General features: G+C 35.3%; 1 protein-coding gene across 1 annotated transcript in view; it reads right to left on the bottom strand.

Moving 5' to 3' along the window:
- Positions 1 to 15,767, bottom strand: part of LOC106460759 — a 62,313-nt gene extending 46,546 nt beyond the window's left edge. The window contains exon 1 of the mRNA XM_022387537.1: positions 15,350 to 15,767. Within this exon, the coding sequence (XP_022243245.1) occupies positions 15,350 to 15,416 (67 nt within the window). The 5' untranslated portion in view covers positions 15,417 to 15,767. The remainder of the gene's footprint in view (positions 1 to 15,349) is intronic.
- Positions 15,768 to 16,330: the final 563 nt, after the last annotated feature.

The raw sequence follows: 16,330 nt of genomic DNA, 5'->3' as shown, positions 1-16,330 counted from the left end.
TATAGCACTCGTGTAGCTTTGCGCGAAATTAAAAACAAAAACATAATTGGTATTTATGTCTTATAAGGTCAGGTACAGTCACATGTTATCAGTTGCTGTTGAATACGAATTTACCTATTACATGAGAGTCAGAGTATCTCGCACTTACTTTGACCCCTTTCAATGTCCATGTAGGTACTTACATTTGTATTCATGGCGAGCATTTGCATAAGTATTTTTCACATTCGTTAATCTTTAACTAATAGAGAGCATTCACATAAATACCCTTTTAATGCTAATCTTACAAGCTTAAAACTAACGTGGGTTTCTTTGTCTAGCATTTGGTAGCCTGATTAAATGGTTATTTTTGGTGAGAGGTACCTAAGGCTATCTTCATCTTGTATGCAGAAGCGATCTAGTTCACACATAAGGTCGTTTTTTGCCAATTTCTCACGAAGTAATTTAGTGAATTATGTAGGACTCTATCGGATATGGTTTGTATATTTGCGTATCTGTGCATAAATTTTGATGAGGTGGTTTCGAGTACTTTATAAGCTGTGGTGAGTAATGTATTTTGAATGCTCTGTAGTTTAGTAATGGTTTTTTGGTGCTGTGTTTACCCATGCTGGGCAGGAATATTCAATCACTGGGCGTATATATATGTTTTTATAGATTTTAATTATGTTGTCTGCTGAGGTTCCGTTGTTTTTACCAGTTAGATTCCTTACATAATTTGTGTACTTCCAAACTTTTATTAGAATATTATTTACATGCTTAACCCACGTCAATTTGGAATCGTAGGTTAGTCTTAGGAATTGGGCTGATGTTGTGGTCTGGAGAAGTGTTCCATTAATATATAATTTGAGTGGATCCTTTTGTGAAGACTATCAGTTTACTTTTGGGGACAATAATTTTATTACGGTATTTTTGGCAATATTCTACTATGTTATTTAATTGTGGTTGTAAACTTGTTGCTGCTATCGAGGATGTAGGTGCACTTTTCCAGAGTGCAACGTCGTCAGCAAATTGTGAAAGAAGCCTAGATTTGGATCTTTTAGGGACATATTGCTTACATACATGATGAATAAGATAGGGCTAACTACCCCTCCTCGAGGGACGCCAGAATCTGGAGCAAATGGCTCCTAAAGGATTCCTCCTACATTTATTTTATATTTTCTGTTGTTCAGAAAGTTTGATAGCCAGCGAACAACACCGCGCGGTAGTTCTATTTGAGACATTCGGAATCTTAGACCGTTGTGCCATACAGTGTCGATTTTGTTTTTTTATTTTTGAATTTCGCTCAAAGCTACACGAGGACTATCTGCGCTAGCCGTCCCTAATTTAGCAGTGTAAGACTAGAGGGAAGGCAGCTAGTCATCACCACCCACCGCCGACTCTTGGGCTACTCTTTTTACCAACGAATAGTGGGATTGACCGTCACGTTATAACGCCTCCCCGGCTTAAAGGGCGAGCATGTTTGGTGTGACGGGGATTCGAACCCGCGAACCATCTGGCCATGCCGGGCCTACAGTATCGAATGCTTTCTCGACATCGAGAAAGAATGCGACAGTGTATATATTTTTTTTATTAAAACTATTTATAATTGTTTCTGTTAGGCGAACTAGGAGATCGGTTGTCTGTCTGAATTTTCTAAATTCATTTTGAATTTTTGGTAGTTTTGAAGTGATCTCCAGGAATGTGGCGAGTCGGTTACTGATTATTCTTTCTCAGATTTTACCTATGCAGCTGGTCAGGCTGATGGGGCGGTAGCAGTTCGGTTTATTCGATGGCTTTCCTTCTTTGTAGAACATTAGTATGATCGCTTGCTTCAAACAAACCGGGGTGTATCCAGAGTTTAGTGATGGGTTGAAAAGAGCTGCAAGGTGCTCAAACAATCTCCGAATGCCTTGTTTGAGGAGGATAGCCTGAATACCGTCTTCTCCTGGAACTTTTTTTTTTGTGTTGCTTTGATTGCTTGTTGGACTTCTATATCTGTTATAGTTTTTGTAGTTTGATATATTTCATAATTGTCATTTGTGGAGTGATTTTATTGATAATTTTGTATGTTAACGGGGGAACGGACTTATATTTCTAAGTACGTAATAAAAATTCGAACTTTCGCGCCAAATTAATGTATTGAAGGAGTTTATAATTAAATACCTTCCAAGAGGCCCAGAATTTTGACAACTGCAACCTATTGCCACATCTCAACATAACTGACAGCATAACAGTGATTCGTTGTCACATGGCAACACAACTGTAACTCAATGTGAAGTTTATAATACAACTGCAACTCAATGTGAAGTTATAATACAACTGTAACTCCTTGTTAATTGTTACAGGACAGTATAACCACAACCTCTTTCCACATACTATCAAAGCCGACCAGTTGTCTAATATGAAAGGTAGTCAGGACCATCAAAATATCAAAGTCAAATTAAGGATTATCTAACAATCAAAATGTGTAACCGTAAAAACTGTATTCAGTGATATTTATCATTCAGTTGTGTTTATAGCAATTAACCTTAACGGAAGATGAGACCCACAACAATAAGCTTTATTCCTTAACAGAAACCATGGCAGACAGCCAAATATGACGACCTTGAGGGAAAAGTTAGACCTGATTTCTTAGTTCGCTCATCTGAAACGTAATTTGGCACAGAAGCAGTGTCTCCACCCAACACCTCTACCGTTTCTGCCACGCAACCACATCTTGGTACTCGGCCCAGATTCACTCGGCATTACCATACGCAACATTGCTGCCCTAGTAATTCACATGGCTTGTGAAACTTTGGAACCAGGCGCTAACCCAGATTATTCAACTAGTCCTATAAGAGGCCAGCACTCTCGATCCTAATGTTCCTGAGATACTACAAGTGACCTTTAGCTTCAGGAAATAACACTGCTTGGAATTAGCTTTAGAAGATACCACAGCTTGGAAACGCTAAAAACAAAATGTACAATATTCCCATGGAAACGCTACAATCTGTTCTTCTATAAGTTTGGAGGCCACGAATGTGGCCTTGAACCAGTTAACATAGCAGTTGGAGGTGGAGTGAACTAATTTTAATACCGGTAGTGGTTATGGTATGGTAAAATATAGGCTTTATCTCTGTTGGTTCGTCCGATAAACATATTTTTACTCATTTACCCCATTAAGAGTCTTAGAAAATATTGTTTGTGTCCGGGAAATTGTTTAAAGAACTCATTAAATTTAAAAAATCGGCGAAAAACTTCTGATTGTAAGATTATTGGAATACATATTTGGTCTTCTAAAGATTCTCGCGGACAGAATGTGAACTGAAGTTGATGGTAATTTTAATACAGTAAATGCGGGTATTTTGAGAGGCGTAAATCTTGAACAATCTGAAATATAAAAACGTAACTGTACAACGCTGAAACAAACAAACAATCAACAACAACAAAAGACCCGAGGAGCTATAATTTACAGTTCGCAAATAGATAAGATGGGGTCAGTTGGATACTGACACTAATGCTAGTACCTCTCCGATTACATAGCAACCTTTACAAATATATATATACACGTTAGAAATTTACGAAAATAGTTTTTACTGAATATCTCTTTAATTTTTGAGTAAAATTTAATTAAAAAAAATGCGATGTTGAATTTGAGCCAATTGATCTCGTGCAATTATTACATGAACGGTTTCTATTGTATTTATTTACAGTGGCTTCTGGATGATTGGTATATTTAAAAATAGTTAGATTAACCATCAAGATTCTTACTTTAACTGATATTAATTATATGACGTGTCACGTCGAAGTAATACGTGTCATAACTACAGGCCTCTAAAATGTTTGGATATAGCTTGATGCAATTACCAAACGTTAGTTTTAAAATAAGTTGATATTTTTAATGTTAAATTAAGTAATGCATTTTATTGAGACAAGGTTTAGCTGTAAATGAAACTTTCATCGCTGTTTACTCATACACAATTTTAAAGATCAGTTTTAAATGTTCGTTACTCATAGCTAGGCAGTGCTACAATAACAGATTAGATCTTTGTTTCACTGCAATCAACAGTGTTCTACCTAGTAAATAATCCTTACACTCTGCCTAAAAAAAAAGAAAGAAAAATTACAACTAAAATACAATTAGAATATAAAAGTATTTGAAAAAAAATCTAAAAGCCCGGGGCTGAAAAAGCGGCTAACAGGATTTACATGATTCTTGAAAATAATTCTAAAAATAAAGTTGTATTGTTTCTTCATTTTGATTTTCTTTTTCATTTGCTAAATTCGCAAGTTAAGCCTATACAACCAAAGACAATTACAGAATCGTTTCATTGATTTAGTTTAATAATGCGAAGAAAACATTAAGCATGTTGTCTATTCCACGACAAACCAAATCGTTAAAAAGTTCAAATACCGTCTTACAACAATGATCCAAATAAGTCATTGATATTTTACATTACAAATGACGAAGTAGAACACAAACTAGGTCGTAGTCTTTTAAAGGATATTACACATAAGTAACGTGCAGTTTTCTCTAACATGGCGTAAAGAACGTGCCAATTGAAATCTGGGAACAAAGAACAGTTATTTCTGAATTAATTGCCACAGGGGGAATACTTAAAAAAAATAATAATTAACAGTTCGCCGCGAAATATTTTAAGAATCGATCTCTTGGTCTATAAGCCAGTCTTAGCAGTGTACGTATGCACCAAGGTAACCAAAGGGTGGAGTTTAATGTAACGCATGCGTGAGTGTTTTAAAACTTGTTAGTCATGCATGCTTGAAAAGCAGCGTAAATAACAAGCTGATACATACCGGTGTAGAAGCTCTTGGGGATAGATAGCCTCATACATTCATTATTTAGCTCGGTAAGGATTCATTATTAGGCTTCCATCAGGTATCTATTTACCAATCTTACTCGAAAAACAAATGGTGGAACAACAACAAAAAAAACAAAAAACTCTACTTTAGTACAAAAAGACAAAATGTTATTGTCTCAGTGAACGAGAGGTACATGCTTTGTTTTATATTTAATTAGCGATAAAACACTCATTTTGTTTGATACGCAATTAGATTATCATAAAAAATACCCAATGACTCATAATATCTCCAAACTAACGAGATGACTTTTCTCTAACAAACATCTTAATATAATTACTTGCTAATGAAAGTACATATTATCAGTATGTATTGTTGTAATGGTCCCTAAATAAGATTTAAATCACATTTAAGTTAGTTAAGAATTGCAGAAGAGTAGTGTATCTTTTCAAGGAATGTTCATGATGTTAGAAAAACACATAGGTTCAAGAAGTCTTGATAGAAATGAATAAAAGCCCTATAACGCGAGCGCTTTCGAAAGGTGGATCTTTCTTCTTCAGGAGCAAACTGGGAACCATTTTTCGAAAGTACTCGGGTTATAGGGTTTCTATTCAATTCGCAAGGAGAGTTATATTTTATATCGATGTTTGTGGGTCGAGTTTTATTTAGCCTGATACGTTGCCAAGCGGAGACCAAGGTGACGGAAGTTAGGAGTTACTAGGACAGAGACGTAATAAAAGTTTAAAACATTAGAGGGGTAATAAAACTTTGTTAAAACATTATCCGAAGAAGAAGTAATGAATATTAAAACTTTAGAAGTAATGGAAGTTAAGACATAACTCCGAAGGAAATATAATGAAAATTAAGATCATAGGGGTATGAAAGTTAAAGACATTGCTATGACGGATAAAAATTGAACTTTAAGACATGTATCGTAATGGGAGTTAAAACGTTGCTACGAAGGAAAAGTAATGGAAGTTGAGACCTAGGTAGTGATAAAAGTTCATACATTAATTACCACGAATAAGAAGTAATAAACATTAAGACATTCTTACAAAGGAAAAGTGATGGAAGTTGAGACCTAGGTAGTGATAAAAGTTAATACATTAATTACCACGAATAAGAAGTAATAAACATTAAGACATTCTTACAAAGGAAAAGTAATGGAAGTTGAGACCCAGGAAGTAACGAATGTTAATACATTAATCACCACGAATTAGAAGTAATAAATGTTAGGACATTCTTACAAAGGAAAAGTAATGGAAGTTGAGACCTAGGAAGTAATGAATGTTAATACATTAATCACCACGAATTAGAAGTAATAAATGTTAGGACATTGTTATGAAGTAAAAAGTAATGGAAGTTGAGACCTAGGAAGTAATGAATGTTAATACATTAATCACCACGAATTAGAAGTAATAAATGTTAGGACATTGTTATGAAGTAAAAAGTAATGAAAGTTGAGACCTTAGACGTACCTAAGTTGCAACTAAATAGTTTAAAACTGGTCACTTCCTAAAGTTTAAAATCTGGTTAAACTGTTTGTCAAAGTATGGGGATGTAATTCAAAACTGCTTTATCGTCTCAAAATTGTTTAACTACAAAGTATAATTTTAAAATATGTACTGTATGAAGAGAAACCTTTGCCGGAGACTTCAACAATTACTAATAATTAAAATTAGGCTGAGCTAAGCTTGAAAAACTGTCTGTCACGGATAACTTTCAGAACGTCCAATTCATGATGAATCAGCAGGAGTCAGATTTAACGTTTGGAGACGACTTGAATGAGTAGTGAATAGGAGTCAGTTTTGATTCTCAAGTAGTAAATTTTAGTCTCTTGATGCCAGAACTTAAATTCATGTACCTTTATTAAGTTAGGGTTTTGATATTTTATTCGCCAATTTGTTGTGAGAAGATTTTTTTTTGGTAATATTTAACCTTTTATTTCTTATATTCTCTAAATATTTGCGTAACAACTGACGTACGCGTTACACACACGAGAAAGACATGGGGGGGGGGGGTCTCCAGAGTGTGGACTGTAGGATGCCGACTTGATGGTTAATCCCACTCCTCAGTTGCATGTTCTCAAAGATAGTCACTTTCTATTCCTTATTGACAGATAAAGTGTAGAGCGTAAAGTGAATGTTTCTGTTTTTCAGTGTATATGACTGGAGAGTAGCGTTACAAAACTGGTGTGGCTCAGTTATTAACTTGCCGGACTTTGAATCCGATGGTCTATAGCTCGCGTCCTGTAGCCGCAAAAAATCGACCTCCACACTTTGGGACCCCGGATGCATTAAGAGAGTGACAGTCAAATCCCACTGCTCGGTCAGGCAAGAGTAGTCAAAGATGTGGCGATGGCTGCTGTTGACCAGTTGCCTTCAGTCTAGTCTATCAGTTCAACATTAAGGACGGACAGAGCAGATAGCCCTTATATAGCTATGTACAAACAAAATAAGTCGAAACCGATATCTCAACGAAATATGCAAGTCAGAATAAAATTATAACTCAAAATATTTGGGCAAGCTTGTCATATATACACATTTGTGCTTATTTACTAGTGTAATTATTCCCATGTTAATTGGCCCCCAGTGGCACAGCGGTATGTCTGCGGACTTACAACGCTAGAAATCGGGTTCTCGATACCCGTGGTGGGCAGAGCACACATAGCCCATTATGCAGCTTTGTGCTCAACTATAAACAAACAAACACATGTTAATAAAACATAGGATTATAGAGCAAATTTATCATGCTTTTCAACCTGAAAAAGCTATGAAGCGATCAGATTTTAGAACGATAGACCACATTCAAAATCGAGGTCTAAAGGAACTAGTTGGGTGTAAAAGGCTTTGATCTCGATGCGTGTAATATGTATGTATAACTTATGTATTTTATGACACTAATTACACTAGACTTACACAGGCTCTTGGTATAATATGAATTAACCTATACAAAATGAAGATAAATCACAACAAGAAGCTACATGTTAATTACTCTGTTGTTTATAGTCCATTCCAACGATAACAATCACTACATCTTGGATATAAAACTTGCAGCTTAACAACACGGTAAGTTACAGGCATCGTCTTAACGTAACGATAGTATCATTGTAATGATTATCAATAAACAATATTTATGTTGAAGTTAGGGTTAACGTACGATAAACCTAATTCAAATACTAGGGTCACAATGAGGTAATAGAACAGTAAATCGAATATTCGAATCGTTTGGGGGATAGTAAAAAATAACAAACAAAACTCTCGTCACAATGGGATTAAACTTAACGATTGTGGTGCTATATATATATATATACACACAAACATATTGTCCGTGTCACAAAAGGATTAACCAAACAATAGTAAGAACATTTACCTCTCTACATACACATTTTAAATGTTAACATGAAAACGATAAAGGGCAGACCTCATATTTAGTATGAAATCTGAAATACGTGTTTGGCGTTGACTATTTACGTTAGACACTTCATATTTAGTATGAAAGCTGAAATACGTGTTTGGCGTTGACTATTTACGTTAGACACTTCATATTTAGTATGAAATCTGAAATACGTGTTTGGCGTTGACTGTTTACGTTAGACACTTCATATTTAGTATAAAATCTGAAATACGTGTTTGGCGTTGACTGTTTACGTTAGACACTTCATATTTAGTATAAAATCTGAAATACGTGTTTGGCGTTGACTATTTACGTTAGACACTTCATATTTAGTATGAAATCTGAAATACGTGTTTGGCGTTGACTATTTACGTTATTCACTTCATAGAACTTGCAAGCCATCTTCTAATCTTGAAATTCAATGTATATTATCAGCTCGTAGAAGCTGAGCTGTGTCCGCGAGCACCAAAACTACAAACAAGGCGCGTCAAGCCTGCAGGTGTCTGCTGTGGAGGCTATGTTTTTATTAATGAGTAAATAAAGCCACCCTTTACAGATGTTGAAGCAATTTTTTGAGGGGAAAAAGAGAGCTTCCCATCCTAAAACTCAGGATAAGAGCTTTGGATATCTTATTTACGCTTTGACACAGAGTCCTCTAGTGATGCTAAAACAAAACCGCCGAATCACGCTTAAATTTGAAACAAAATCTACTTTTTCGTATTAGTATAATTAGCTGGAATGCAGCAAACATCGCAACCATACTGTTACGACAGCGGAAATCACGCGACGCTGGGAGCATGCGCGCTGGAGTTTCTAGAAGGATCATGAATTTTCCTGGTAACTCTAGTTTGTTCAAGGCGCCCCCTCTTTTTTAGTATATAAGCCTGGCTAAAAAAACCAGCGCGATCGGGCAGATAGAATGAAGAAATAGATAACTGAGTCAAACGAACAGTAGGCACCGTAAGTAAAGTGTGTGAATCACTGCGATTTATAGCGTGTGTTATAAAGGTTGTTAAGTTTAAAGTGACTGTGGAAATTCTGTGTATTACAAAGTTGTATCGAGAAAGAATAAACTAGTTATAATTAAGAAAGGACTTGTATTGCTGAAGTTCCTCGGAAAGAGTTTATACCGGAAATTAACAAACGACCAGATACGTAACAATATATACCGTCCTGTTTTGGTCTATAGTGTTCCTGCTTCTCTAGACATGACGTATCAAAGATAAATTATATAAAATAAAATGACAAGACGAAACAGGAAAAAAAATATCATCCTTCAAATCTCAATGTATCCTGTGAGCGGTAGAATTTTCAGATAAACATACACACACAAAACAGACCATTACAAGCTCAACAACGTAAATATATCTGGTTTCACTTTCTTGCTGACACAAAATCTTTTCCTTCTTAATATCCTCACCCGTGCAGATGAAGGCTGAAATATATAACAACTTCTTGGTGCAGTACACAAGTAACTTTATTTTGAAGATCAGTCTGTGTTCAGACAGGAAAATAAGTATTGAAAGCTTTTAGATTTATTCAGAAAAATTCGAGAATTGTACATTAGCTTTACCAAGAAAAAACAATTATCAGTTGAAACATTTTAAATGAATAGCACTGACCCTGTGGACGAACTTGAAACTTCGCTTCATTAGTTCTCGTTTATAAAGTTTATTACAATACGTCACGAGTCTTTGAAATATACGAATATCCGGTACATGTCTTGAATGTTTTCCACTTGCCCAGAGCACGTGCGATCAGCTAACACAATTAGGACAAGGGTGAACGCGCTGCACAATGCGAATTAACCGATCTCACGAATTCTTACCGATACCGTAACATTATTGCTCGCTTTAAACACTTACAAACTTTATAACAAGTTTTGTACGGAACCTAGCGTTGCGAAACGGTTTAAGAAATGGTAGTGTTTTGTAGATACGTATAATTCAAAATGCATGCGGAACTCACGCAAAGACAAAATTTTGCTAACCTAACAATGTAATAAATTGAAAACAAGAAAACGTAGTAAAAGCTCAATACTTTACAATACTATGTCATGAACATTGATATGCTGTGTATTTCGTCTCCTTTTTTTTTTGTAGACTACGAAAAAAAAAAAATCCACAAATCAAATTACTCAAATACGTTTATTTTACGAAACAAATATTAGTATTATAAACTTTGAATAAACGTTCAACTAAACAAACAAAACACTGCAAGCAACATTAGTCTGTTAACACTCTCAAGCCCCCCAGTGGCACAGCGGTATGTCTACGGACTTACAACGCTAGAAACCGGGTTTCGATACCCGTGGTGGGCAGAGCACAGATAGCCCTTGTGTAGCTTTGTGCATAATTAAAAACAAAACAACAAAAAAAAACAAAACACTCTCAAACTTAAACGAGACTATTTCGGGGAAAAGTGACTGATGCATGAAAGAAATAGCGATATCCGTCTGCAGAGTGGAAAGCGTAATCTACCAGAACATACATAATCTACTAGACCACGAAGAACAGTCACATGTCAACTGTGTGTAAAAATAAACACAATCAGTAGAAACGTGAGGAACAGTCACATATCGACGGTGTGTAAAAATATACACAATCTGTAGAATCGTGAGGAACAGTCACATAGCAACGGTGTGTAAAAATATACACACTCCGTATAAACGTGAGGAACAGTCACATATCAACGGTTTGTAAAAATAAACACAATCTGTAGAATCGTGAGGAACAGTCACACATCAACGGTGTGTAAAACTACACACAATCAGTAGAAACGTGAGGAACAGTCACATATCGACGGTGTGTAAAAATATACACAATCTGTAGAATCGTGAGGAACAGTCACATAGCAACGGTGTGTAAAAATACACACAATCTGTAGCATCGTGAGGAACAGTCACATATCAACGGTGTGTAAAAATACACACAATCTGTAGAATCGTGAGGAACAGTCATATAATGGTATGTAAAAGTACAAGTACACACAATATGCAGAATCACGTGGAACAGGCACATAGCTGCATGTAAAAGTACACACAATATGCAGAAACACGTGAAACAGGCACGCAGCTGTATGTAAAAATTCACACAATTTGCAGAAACGTAAGGAACAATCACAAAGTCTAACAGAAAAAGTATCCACAGCGCTTAGGAACGTAAAGTCCAATATTATAACCGTACACAGAAATATAGTTAGTAATATAAAAGTCAGGAAAAAAACATAACCATGAGTAGAAAAATGCGTGTGTATTATATGGTACATAACATTCATATAGTCGTATACAGAAAATTCATATAAGGATTTTCAAACATATGTACGAGAATGTGAGAAAAAGCCACTTAACTGTATGTGAAACATACATAATCAATAGAAACGTAAAGAGCAATTATATCGCCACAAATAAAAATGTATAGGAACAGAGAGAACCTTAGAAATATAAATACATGGGAACACGTTAACTGTGTAAAAAATATACCTAATTCATGGTCACACATCGTGAATACAGGCACGAGGGAAGCTATTAATACAAACAAGTAAACAAGTATATATATGTGCACACTTGTCTTACGATCCCTATTTGCAGGTTATTAAATTCCCAATTTATTTATTTATTTTGTTTGTTGGCTTTTTTATGCTCAACTATGGGAAAAGGATTACTTGATATGGGAGCTAACTTTCTACATTGTAATGATAATAAACATGCATACTTTTTGGTGCATTTTTTATGTGTGTACAGCCTTAGCAGTCAATAGTAAACGTTTTAAAGTGTAGTTTGAACTGAATCTTTACTGTTTAAGGTGCTTTTTAGCCGAACATTCCCTTAGTGTTTTGTGAAATTCCTTGCGATACTATTATGAACCACGATTGTGGTTCATGATAAATTCCAAGTTTGAAGCACAGAAGCAACCACGTGTGTCTTATCCCATAGTTAAAGTTAGAACTAAAATTTCAATTTCGAATTTTTCTTCAACACAAAACTTTTTGGTGTGTGCCAAAAAGCGAGACTGTCCTTTTTTTTTTTGCTATTATTACTCACCATATGTAACTACGTTAAACCGGTTTCAGTAACCCTGGCCATGGTTAAATTGAAGAGCGCGAGCAGGCTTCTAATCGCAATGAACTACAGCGTGCATTTTGTTTTTAGTCCTTTTATGTAGAGCAAACTAACCCACGTTACCACAAATGTTGGTATAATATGCAAGGGTTGTGTTACCAATTTACTCGTCAGAATACACCCCCATTTGAAAGTTCCGAAGTTGATATTAAATAAAAACAGTACAAATACCTTGTTTGATTTATTGATCTCAGACGTTTAAGACATATTAATAGCAAAATTAATGTTTGTAATCGTTTGGTCCACCAGTGGCTCAAGTGGTAAGTCTAATGAGGGCTTATAACACTAAAAATCGGGTTTCTATACTCGCGGTGGGCAGAGCACATCACAGATAGCTCATTCTGTAGCTTTGGAATTTTTGTTTGTAGCTAAGCACAAAGCTACACAATGGGATGTCTGTGTTCTGTCCACCTCGGGTACTGAACCTCGGTTTCTAGCGTTGTAAGCCCAAAGACATACCGCTGTGCCACTGGGGGACAGTTTTGCTCCAAACAAGAAACAAACAAAAATACAGCAGGGAATACTTGTCGAAAAATCTTTGGACCAATGAGAAAGACAACAATTTCAGCTAGACAAATGTTTTGAGATATACAGTATTATTGTGTTGACCTTCATAGGGGTCACCTTCTTAGAGGTCAGACTTGAAAACTTTCCCTCTTATGAACAATCATTCCGAGATTGTGCTTCCTTCGCCGTTTCTAATTTCCCCACCCTACGACCACAATAATAAATTACATGATATTGTGCTGGATTCTGGAGATTAACGTATTGTTCCTTTACATACTGTCTTAATTAACTGTAAATCTACAAAAACATAAGACACTGGTGTCATATGTATCATTTATTAGGAGAAACTGACGTGTATATTTTAACTAGGTTGTATGGGATGAAACTTGAGTTTTAAGCTGCGTAATAAAAATTTTGTATTGACAATATGTACGTTTGTGATATTCACTTATAAACTGGAAATTGTAAGGTTACGTTCGGCACCTCATTTAGGGCACAATACAAATTAAATAAGCAGACAGTTAAATAATCATACCAACGGCCACACGGAGCACATCATTCTGTGGTAGATACAATATTTCATTAGTGCGACTGAGCTTAAAATTTTTCGTGGCTGTTAATTCCTCACGTGGATGATCATGCCAATACATTTGTAGTAAAGATAGTTGCCAAGACTAACGCACGTGATAAACCACAGAATAACTTCAAATCCCTGAGCACATGGTATCACAATATGCTTGGGAATCAATAATATAGTCTTAATACCTTAATATACAGCAAGCTGTAATAACTATTTTCAACATCATTTAATGCATCTAAAATACTTTAATTCCAGCGCTAACACTTTCTAAAAAATTAATAATAATAATGAAATAAATGTTTGGTAACATGCAATATACTGAAGATAACTACTGACTGAAATCATACTGACTATTATGGCCAAGCCTGTAGCTAGGTTTGGAGGTGGTGGGTTTTTTTTTTTGGTCCAAAGTGGAACTCGTTTCATGTGTAACTAGTAACCAGGGGCGAAAAAAAATTACCGAAATATGTAATGGTTCTTTTATTTCACTCCAAACACACATTTTTAGTGAATTTCCTCTGATAATTATAAAAATGCTATTTCCACATGTATGAACAGTGTTACAAAAGCAATTATATAATGAGAGGCCATCCTCAAAGAGAGGAAAAAAAAATAATAGGCGAGCGAAACTAGGAGGGGTGGTGGTGATCCGTTCGCAACATCGAATCCCCCTGGCTAAGGGCTTGATTATGACACCTATAGTATGTTTTGATATTAAGTTGACCAAACAAATTTATAATAATGGCTGGAGACGGCTTGAATGGGTAATGAAGAAAAACTTCATTACCCATTCAAGCCTTCTCCAGCCATTATTGGTCTCAAAGTGGGTTCCTCGTCACCGAATTTGAAACAAGTTTATAGTTAGACGCTGATTGGAAATTGAATATAAGATTAAGTTTTCACATTAAATCTTTGTATCTTGGAGTTCTTTTACATATATTATTTACCCCCCCTTTTTTTTTTACATTTAAAACTGTTTTCATGAGGTTATGTTTTAAAACATTTGAGTTAAAATCCAAAGATACATTTTTGTCATACAAAATAAAACTTACCCTACAAAATTTATCAGAGAAAATAAAAAAATTAACAATCTCGGATAAAAGTGTATATATTTTGCTTAAGATATGTGATACTAACCAGAAGGAAAAGGAACAAAATAGAAAATAAAAAATTTAACAATCTCGGATAAAAATGTATATATTTTGCTTAAGATATGTGATACTAACCAGAAGGAAAAAGGAACAAAATATTTACAAATTTATTTGAACGAAACTATTTTGTTTATATTGCTGATAGCAAATAAATATAAAACGTTAAAGGAAGATTTTCTGACAATTAAACATTTCTAATAACAAATCTCTGTTATGTTTTTATGTCAACTAAATATTTTCTGTTTGATGGTATTTGATTAGAGTTTCTATATACAAGTGGTACTATCTACGGAAAAGAAAAGTTTACTTTCTGAAAAAATTTTTTTGACACAAATTACAATAGGAGTTTCTTAAAACTGGATATTTCAAGAATTTGGTTTACTCAATTGCGAATTCAATACACAATAACAATCAGTTTGTAACGTTGAAAGAAATTAATTTGAAATTCGTTGAACCCTAACTAGAAAGATTAGACAAGAAAACGCATGAAAACAGTCACAAGTTTACACAAAGAAATGAATAAAATATTGTAAAGACTAAAATAATACAATCTTTCTAGATAATATATATATAATAACAGGAGAAAAATATGTATTTTACAATAAGTTATCACTTCCGGATTCTACCCCGCAAGAAATGGTAATTTCGAATAGTTAAGTGTTCTTCTGTAGCAAAAAAGAATAGTGAACTATTCAAAAGCGCTGGATCTTCCGAGTCTTATTAAATCTACTTAACTTTTTTTTTTTGGTGATCCGTTGTGCTAACCCTTTCGTTATGGCCTCCAAGAAACAATACCTGCTCGAAGTACAAAATGATACTTACCGAGTAAGAAGTATGTCAAAACAAGCACAACACAAGCAGGCTTCTGCATTATGTCGCTAACATCCATTCTAGTAGAACGTTAATTAGTCCAAACTTTCGGACTTTTACCAACTTTTAAACAAGTCATTTGCACGAGGAGAAGGCAACCTAGGATAATATGCTTCGTTCGGCTTACAGGGGAGTTCTTCTGTCTGACGGTATTCAATTTTTCTGCTTTATAGTTCTAACCTAAGTCCACAACTGCTACGAGCCTACAGGTCCATCCATTACGTCGCCTAAGAGGCTGAGAACTAAAGGCCGAGAGGCCGACCACCGACACTGCTAAAGTAGGATACAGATTAAAGCGACATCGTACGGAGGAAGAACGAGTCACCTGTGTCATGAGTAGAATTTAAACCTACCACCATACACCAGTAACGGTGCGCAACACCAAATAACGGTGCTTGGCAGAACCGGTCTTGCTTCTCTTTAATTGTTTGTAAAATAGACTGGCGTCATACTCACGTGATCTATATAAGCATATTATTCGTAAACAATTGACACTCGTATGAAGAGCTTGCGCAGTTGATTATACACTCGGATATGTTTTTGCAGGTGAAATTCGACCATTGTCAAGATTAGAATTTTCTTCTTGAAAATTAATTTCAAGATAGAAGAATATATCATAGAATATACTGTAATTCAATGTGCTAACGTAGCAGAATAGAAGTGCCTTATTATAAAGGTAGGATAGAAGTTGATAAAGATAATACTGGAGATGATCATATACAGAGAAAGAAAAGTAAACGAGAATATTACTATGTTGTTATTTACATATCAGGTCCGGCTCGACCGGGGTTGCAGCAAGCACATTAGCACAGGGCGGCAGGTTCTTGGGGGGGGGCGACCAAAATGAATTGGTTCTGGTCACCAGCTGGTCCCTGGCAGAGTCGGCATTCTACAGTAAAGCATACAGCTAAAACAACTGCTGCTATCTACAGG

Source organism: Limulus polyphemus, unplaced genomic scaffold, assembly GCF_000517525.1.
Source record: "Limulus polyphemus unplaced genomic scaffold, Limulus_polyphemus-2.1.2 Scaffold830, whole genome shotgun sequence".
Lineage (NCBI taxonomy): Eukaryota > Metazoa > Arthropoda > Merostomata > Xiphosura > Limulidae > Limulus > Limulus polyphemus.
Note: the sequence above shows the minus strand (reverse complement) of the source record. Positions and strands in the feature narration are given on the sequence as shown.